Source organism: Adelges cooleyi, unplaced genomic scaffold (assembly GCF_023614345.1).
Source record: "Adelges cooleyi isolate 19-005CV unplaced genomic scaffold, UGA_ACOO_1.1 ACOO_flye_CR_arks_rails_tigmint_CR_PRNA_677, whole genome shotgun sequence".
In the NCBI taxonomy this organism is placed as follows: domain Eukaryota; kingdom Metazoa; phylum Arthropoda; class Insecta; order Hemiptera; family Adelgidae; genus Adelges; species Adelges cooleyi.
Window position 1 is genome coordinate 48,707 of NW_026096379.1, and position 9,290 is coordinate 57,996.

General features: G+C 29.4%; 1 protein-coding gene across 1 annotated transcript in view; it reads right to left on the minus strand.

The window, feature by feature from the left end:
- The window catches only part of LOC126845134 (uncharacterized), a gene marked incomplete at its 3' end in the record, with an annotated part of 51,066 nt that extends 43,915 nt beyond the window's left edge, over positions 1-7,151 (minus strand). The window contains exons 1-8 of the mRNA XM_050583694.1: positions 7,060-7,151; positions 5,555-5,621; positions 5,391-5,420; positions 5,260-5,322; positions 4,828-4,881; positions 4,733-4,762; positions 4,619-4,645; positions 4,399-4,449 (exon numbers count right to left, since the gene is read on the minus strand). Coding sequence (XP_050439651.1) covers positions 4,399-4,449; positions 4,619-4,645; positions 4,733-4,762; positions 4,828-4,881; positions 5,260-5,322; positions 5,391-5,420; positions 5,555-5,615 — 316 coding nt within the window. The remainder of the gene's footprint in view (positions 1-4,398; positions 4,450-4,618; positions 4,646-4,732; positions 4,763-4,827; positions 4,882-5,259; positions 5,323-5,390; positions 5,421-5,554; positions 5,622-7,059) is intronic.
- Positions 7,152-9,290: the final 2,139 nt, after the last annotated feature.

Consider the following 9,290-nt stretch of genomic DNA (forward strand, 5'->3'; position numbering starts at 1 on the left):
GTTTATTTTAAATAATTTTCTTTTCTCATGTTGTTCTCATCATACTTATTTCTCATTGCAACTTTTCTACTCTGGTTCCTCGAATACTTTCTATTATACACGAACCATCAGAGATAACAACATTTCGTGAAATCATGGAGGGGTAAAGTTTTTTGCACTTAGAAAAACCGCAATGAAACGACACGTCATACGTACACCAGGCAAATTGCTAACTAAAAAATAATAAAACAATCATCTGCGTTACTTGAAAATAAAATTACAATAGAAAGTGCATGGCGTCTTTTTGAGCAGCTATTTTTATTATGTGTTAGTAGTGACTAGGTAGTATAAAAAAACAAAAAATGTTTTCTCTAGTTATCACTTATTATGTTAATCGTTCAATATTATCATGAGTTGCATCCTTGATATATTGTTATGAATTAACAACACATAATAAATAGTAGAAGTATTGACGTTAAAACGTAAAATAATTCTATTAATATTATTACAAAAAAAATTACATTTTAGTAAAAGAATCTAATTAAGGTCTATAATATACAGATACGATTTGTGTTGTTTGGGTGTTCTGTAATTTGAATACAGTAAAAAAACAACTAAATTTGCATGTAAAAATGATATAAATACAGTGAAATATGAGATATTTATGTCTCTAAAGTATACGTTGGAATAATAATAATTTTTTGCTTTAACTGGTTATTGTGTACCTAAAATAATACTCCAGTAATTATAGTATATCATGATTACATTACACTCTTTTTTTACTCTTATATTTACCTATTAACCGGTTCCACATTCGTTTTAAAACTCCCAGAGTAACAGATCTTCTTTGTTCTGCTAGGTCTACCAAATGGTATGATGCAAAATCTGTGAATTTATTAAATGACCGTGTTCATATATATAGACACGGTGATCCACATATCGTGACCTACTCAATATCTCATAGGGTTTAATAAGACATTCATTTTTTTTTCACAATGCTTTTTATACAATGTAATCTTAATTTTTCACAATTTTTTTTTTGTTTTTACCCCCTACCAACTTTGATAGTTTTTTTGAAAGCCACTTTTGATAGTTATAAGAGTTTATAAGTTATGATTGGAGGGGAAGTGCGGTTTGGAAAATGCGCGCAAATAAAATAAATAATACACTCCACTTTTCTCGTGCCCTAAACTTGAAACATCAATTAATTAAAAAATAGCTATCTGAAACTGGTTATCGCTAGTCAACACTTTTACTTGTTTTACATGTAAAAAACCAGGTCATACATCTACTCACTGTAAATAATTCGCTAAATAAATCTATATACTAACGAAACCAAAGTAACTCAGAAACTCCCTAGAATACTACTTTCTCCCAATCAAATACACCAATCAATTAGACAGCAACCACATAGATCTTGATCAACACACTACTCAGTCATAATCCAGATATTGAAGAAAAACCCCAAAATACGAGCACACTAAATAATCCTTCAGTAAAAACTCTTTCACCCCAACAGTCCAAAAGACCACCATCATCATCTAGCACCTCAAGTCACCAACCAAAAAAAAATACAACCAATATAACACTAATGGCGTCATCCCCTAAAATTCTTCACTAAACCAAAAAATTAAAAAAAATTCTTCATTACAAAACTTCTGTCAAAGCATACACGACACATTAAAACTTGCATCGAAGTATTTTGAAAGAGGAAAAACCCAACCAATAAGCTACAATGAATTCAAAAATCTAATACAAGATCTCCAACAATGTACAGACCCAATTAATATTATACACAACTATTGTAATGATACAAAACAAATACTAAAAATTATAGATTATGTATATATAATATATAACAGATCGTAGCCTTAAATTTGCAAAAACGAAATATATCAAAAAAATTAAACCCAATTGAACACACAACCCGTCCATGTAGACTATACTACAGTCCTCACAAATTAAAATAATGAACAACTTAATCTAATGGTTTCATTATTATGGTTCCACGATCTAAGGTATTTCAAAAGACTCATTAATATAAAAATATTAATAACACAAACCAACCCTGTCGTAATAAGTGTCCAAGATACCAGCTTAAACCACTCCAATTCATCTGAACTAACAGGATACATCAGGTCTCACAACATCCGTTCAAACCCCCGGAGAGCTAGCGAAGGAGTATCCGCACTTATTAAGTCTGATATTTACTGTGACAAATTACAAACTTCATCGTCAATAGAAAATATATCCACTTTAATACACCTCTAACAAAAAATGTGTAATATTTATGCACCAGATAGCTCTCCCCTAAACTTTAAGAACCTTTGAACCTTAATAAGCCCACTTCCACCTCCTTTTATCATCCTAGAAGACTTCAATAGCTGCAACATCATTTGGGGTAGAAAATCTACCTAAACATGAGGTAAAACAGTAGAAAAAATACTCGAAGACGACAATTTATTCTTAACAACAATGAACCCACACTATTTAACGCAGGAAACGGCTCCTTTTCAGTCATAGATTTGACTATAGCCGGGTTTTGCTGAGCTGGGTATTATCTCAGCCTCAATCTAAAATGGAATATGATTAACTCATAAAGACAGTGGCCAAACAAAAACTAAATATGGAATCTGAACAACCGAAATTTAAAACTATATAGATAATTGCCTAGGAAATATCCCAGTAAGCATCAATCCAGATTATATCAATGAAACTATCAACACACTTACATTATCTTCAATGAAGCCGCTGAAATTTCAGTTAGATATGAAAAACACTTTATCAGACCAAAAACAGTACCTTGGTGGAATAATGTCTGTGCAGTAGCAATAAAAGGACTCCAAGGCAGAAAAAGCCAAAGTTCTGGACCAGATGGTATACCATTTATTTTCTTACAAAAACATTCACTGCTCAGCACATCACAAACCCTACTAAACATATATCACACAATCCGGTCATCAGGTAACTTACCTTCCAGCTGGAAAACAGCTATAACTATTCCAAACCCAAACCAAATAAAGACAAGTCTGAGCCCGAACATTGTCATCCAGTATTATGCACAATGAGTAAAACACTTGGAAAATAGTTGACACTAGAATCAGATGGTTCTTAGAGTCAAACAAACTCTTAGCTAGAGAACACAGTAGTTTTAGAAAACACCGTACGATTAAAGACACCGCTAACTATTACAACGTTTCATAAAAACTCAGTCCAGCTTCCAATAATAGAGACTATTCGCATAAAAACATCAAACTATCCACACTGGAAAATAGACCTTCAATCAAGAGGCAATACAAAATTAACAGAGTTTAAAAAACCAAATACAGATCAGGAAACTTCTCTAAACAAGGTTTATAACATCATTCAAACCTAATTTCTTGAAATCAACAGATCTATACTGATGCATCACAATCCGAAACCGGAGTAGGAATAGCCATTGTTAATAACGAAAATATAAGTCAATATAAAATGAACAATTTCATTAACTTCTTTTCAGCGGAGGCCCTAGCTATATGTAACTGCACTAGCATTCTCAATAAACTTTAACAAAACAACCGTCATTAGTGACTATCTCAGTGTTTTGGATACAGTCAAAAACATCAAATCAAACAAATACAATCCTCTATCTTTTCTCAATTAACTCAAATTATCTTACTTTGGGTACCCTCTTATACTAACATCTCACAAAATGAAACAACAGATAAAGCAGCAAAAGAATCATCAATAAAAACACATATACCACTGATTTTTAATGTTCCATACAATGACCTAAAAACACTAATAAACGAGCTATGTGCAAACAAATGACAAAACAATTGGGATAACATAGGAATTAATAAACTGAAATCATGTGAAACATAAAAAAAAAATGTAACGCAACCCCTCATATTCCGAGAAGAGAATCCGTATGTCTAACAAGACTTCGAATTTGCCACTCAAACCACACTTCACATAGATTCCAACTATTTGGGATCGGTTACCTTTTTTCCTAAACCTGCACTCAAAATTATACCCACAACATATACCAGTAGTTCTCATCACATTCTCAATTGCACTCAGCCAAATTTGTTCATTTTCATTTCCAGTACACTAATTTATTATTGTATTTTCCTATCTCTTACGGACCGAAGCCACATGATCGACTTTTGGTAATACAAATTTATATTCTAAAAAAGTCTTTAAGGCTAATAAAAATTATCAAAAAGTTCGTAATTACTTGGGTCAGGAATATCAGGAAAAATAACCTCTGTAACAAATATATCAATAGTCAATTTGTTACACAGTCAATAAAAATAATTTTTATACATTAACTATACAGTTACTCTTAAACTATGATTAATTAATACAAAATTTAGTATTCATATGAAATTATTTTTAAAAACAACGTTTCAGTTTATGTTTAGATTTTATATTTACGTGTGTGATCACGTATTTGGGATCGTAGCGCGTCCTGGATTTCCTCCAAATCTGTAAATTTACATAAAATAAATTGTAATTATTTATTCCTTGTGATGCAAACCAATATAAATAAATGTATGCATATTGTATTAATATTATGATTAGCCTCTATAATATGTATAGAATAAAATTAATTTGTGTAAACTACTGTAAATATGGTATATAAATTTGTAGTTACTAGTCCAGCTTCTATCAAGGATAAAGTCTGAAAATAAAACAAAAACATTGCGTACTCAACGAATATCAAACAAATGTATGGAATTAATTGTATTATATTCCTTAAAAATATTACCAGGTACAGCGAACATATTATTCAAATATTCTAAAATTAACATAACATAAATTAATGTTATGTAAATACCTAAAAATGTAATGTATTATAAATACCTAAACTAAAATTAGGATTATCAACAATTTTTTCAATCACATACTCCAATGCGTCTGAAATAAAAAAAAATGTTTAAACAAACCCTAAATAAATTTACAAATTATCAGAGTAAACACATGCTTACAACATATATTTTGTAGTGACAATTTACCCAACCGCTACTCCCCCTATTAGATTGAGTAGTCACTGCCTAAGGCCAAGTGTACTAAATTATAAAAACCTCTATACTACTATTAAATATAATTATAAATTATTTGATATTAATATAATTAACAAGTCAGACAGTGTTTAGAAAATTGATTCTGTATACCTCGTCCACCTTTCTAAACTGGTTTTAGAAACAATAATTTTTAATTTATAAATAGCTCGACCGTCAGCCAAACATAACAAAACAAAAATGTATTAGTGAATTAGTTTTAAATATATATTACTTTCCACCGAACCAGTTTGTCCGTTAATGACAGTCATTCCATTAGCACAGTGTAAGTGGTAAGCTGTAATGCATAATTAAAAAAAAATATTTATAAAAACGTTATTTTTATAAAATAAAAATTCTACTGACTTGTAATGGAGATGGATCTTTTATAATCCGCTGAAAAAAAAAGAAATATTAATTTTTTTTTAAATAATTCTACTACCGTAAGTAGGTAAGTACTGAATAAAAAAAAATAATGGAAAATACTGAATTTCTGTAATTTGTTATAAGCGTGAATACAAAATAGTTACTTAACACATCTGTTGAAACAACTACAATGACACATGATACTATAAACCAAAAGAGTTTCATTTTTATCTGTAAAAAATAATAAATTTAAGGATAGTATTAGCTATTTGAATTTATGTTTTGGTAAAAAAAAAATATAAGTAAACGTCGTTAATTGACACTTAAAAAAATATGAGAAAGTCCTTTAAGTTTTTGAGTAGGACTGAGTAATTGTTTTTACCACACTCTTAAGTAAATATATGGTATAATAAACTGTAATTACCACTCATTTTTTAAACACTTTATTGTTAAATTATAACTTTTATAATTTTATTTTAACTTTATACATTATTAAAAATTAAAAAATTTCGACATATTATTTATTTAAATCGCAAAAAAAAATGCAATTCTATGTAAAAAATCCCTAAATATTATAATATGTTTTTTATATGTGTGTAAATAATTATATAAGTTAAGAGCATCGGTTAATTGGTGTTGACCACGACAGAGTCCAATGGAGTTCGCTGACTTAGGGATTTAGCCCTAGTCAGACACACCTCGGCCGTGTCCCACCACCTACGGTGAGTTAGCCGTTTTGCTGCAGAGCATCAGTCGTGTCTTATGAAGTATCTAAGTTTTTCAGAGCATCTACGTAAGTTTCAGTGTATCTTTAAAGTTATTTGTAAATTGTGTACATAACCATTTTGTTTTAAATTGTTTATTTGTGTTAATTCATAATATAGTTAGTCGTGTGACAGCAGAGCATCCGTCTTGTCTAATGAATTACCGTTGTGTTTTGAGAGTATCTAATAAGTTTTTTGTAAATTGTTTACATTAAGTTTGAACTTATTATCCATAGGAACGCATCGAAGCGTTCATTTAAAAGCGATTTTAACACTGTCCTGTAACCTTTTCGGCCCCACAGTGCTCCATTCTTTATTTTAAAGCATAGAGGGGACGGAGATGTCATAGGTCTAGTGTCTACAGAAATTATTATTAATACAAGTGATAAATTGCTTTTGTATAAACGCTTTGATGCTGATTTTTAAACACTACATCTCACTTTAATTCTTACTTTCTGTGTTGGTTTATACCGGAGTTGGTTTGGACTTAACTAGTTTGAAAATACTAACTTCTGATTCGCATTGACGCGTTTATTCGAAAATGATTTTATCACTTTCAGTTGTAATAATTGCTGTAAAACTGTAACCTCCCCGTGCCCACTATGCCCCGACCTCATTGTACTGGCTTTTTAGTTACTTAAATGAAATTAACTCAATCCGCAAAAATAGGAGTTCTGTTAAAATCAACTTTATATAATAAAAATAACGATGAAAATAATTCGTCTATATTTTAAACATGTTAATGTTTAGAAATATTATCATAGCAGTACGCAATATATTTATTCTTTAAAATTTTATTAAAATATCCATTTGTACTATAATGATTATGGTTTAACGATTAAATTTTACCGCTATTCTTAACCAGAAAACTAAATCTAATAAAAAGGTATTGAAGGCATACTTACAATGCTTGTTATTAGGTCGAACGGTACAGAAAAACTAAACGTACTTTGCAGAGTTGTCCATGAAAATGTATTAACTTCAAGCAGGATTGTTTTGTTCGTTATGTTTTCTTATTTACATTACTCTGACGTAGTTTGAACTTCTGTTGTTGTGATTATTTAGTTGCAAAAACATATTTTTGTTAAAATGCCAAGAGTACCTAGCTACAAGAAACGATTGCAGAACATATTAAAAACCGTTTTACAGAAAACATTACTATATTCTGATATAGACGACAAGTTTTGTTCACGATTCGTATTAGTTGTCCTCCCATCACAAATCATAAATATATGTTAAACTATTCAGGGGGGAAACCAAATTACTTTGCAATTAAAAAATTGTGTTAAAGAAATTACTTGTTACACACGTATATCTTGTTTTCTAGTTGACTATTAGCTATTGTGTAAACAGAATATTTAACTATAATTAAAAGATTCTAAATGTTTTTTTTAAATAACTTAAGGTCCTTGAGTTTTATCATAAACTATTTTAAGTATAATATATTAATACTACTTGTATTTTACATTTTAGCTTAAATTTCTACAAAATACGATTGCAGAACATATAAAAAACGTTTTTACAGAAAATATTACTATATATCTTATATAGACGACAAGTTTTGTTCACGATTCGTGTTAGTTGACCTCCCACCACAAATACGTTCCTGAAATTGATCTTGAACAAAATTATTTTTAAAAATATTGTAAAAATGTATACTATTGTTTATCGATATTAGATTTATAACTAGAAAGATAGTAATTAATATAATCTTATGGCCTCAACATTAATGGGAACGGAAAGCGCTACTAGTTAATGGGGCATGGGATGGTAGGCATTATTTAACGAATATTGTTCAGTAGACATTTTAAATATGCCGACTAATTTTCTAAATTGCGCCTATAAACTGTGTCATTGTAAAACCTATAAGCAAATCTTTTTTTTATAGGTCTTGAAAAAATCCATAAAGTCACTTAAGCACTATAAACATGGATCATTACAGTTTAGTTTTTAAGATGGTTATTAAGGCGTATTATGCAGAGTTCCCATGCAAATTTTTTAACTTCAAGCGGAATTGTTTTGTTCGATATGTTTACTTATTCACATTACTCTGATGTAGTTTAAACTTCTGTTGTTGTAAACATATAGTTGCCAAAAACATGTTTTTCTTACATTAATACAAAGAGGACCTGACCACAAGATATAATTGTAGAAAATATATTGAAAGGAATAAAATTCAATAAACTTAAACCTCAACGTTGCTACTATTAGATTTTAAGGACTAGTTCTTGTTTAATATTTTTTGTAGCCCCCCTCCCCACATTTGGGAAAATGATTCTTAACAAACTTCTCTCCAATTGTAGATTTATAATTAGAAAGCTAGTAAATATGATTTTACGTCCACACCATTAAGGGGAATAGAAAGACATTTTAAATTTGTCGACTAATTTTAAGAAGAAAAGTTATACATTTTTTTTATATAAAACTTTTATATTTTTTTTTCTTTGACTTATGACTCTGATTATGTTTGATAAAAATTGTTGAGTTCTTAATAGTATTTTTCTGGGGTATCAGTTCTAAAAGAAAGATTTCAATTTTTTTCCGTGTTAAGTTTACCATTTTCTCTATACCCCCTAAAAAGGACCGTTTTTTTTATTAACCTTTTAGAAATTTTGTTAGACTTATTGAATAAATATAAACACTAATAATAAAATGTTGAAAACGAAGATAATATTTAATCGGCCTTTTGGTCTCATAGAAAAGATGTTATACTAACTAAAAATATGATTACTGTGGGGTTGGCGGAGCATAATGAAATGTATAGTGAGCACAAGAAAGTCGTCAATTTAATCGTTTTCAAAGTATTATTACAAAAGGAAATATGTAGTAAAATCTTTTTTGAACAAAATGCTTCGATGCAAATGTATGGGTGGTACAAAAATTGTATTTTTATTCATACATTAAAAAGTTATACTCATTTGAAATTTATAAAAATTTGAAAATTTCTCTCCGCGTTTATTGTGTCAGCCATTGAAACGTTTTTTTAAATCACAATTCTTCATCTTTACATTTTACCAAAGCTTTTTTTTACTGATTAAATGAATACCTACAATATAAAAATTATTGATATTGGACTAACCACACTCATATAGACATATTTTGCAGGGAGTTTGTAGACTTTGAACACAGAATAGAT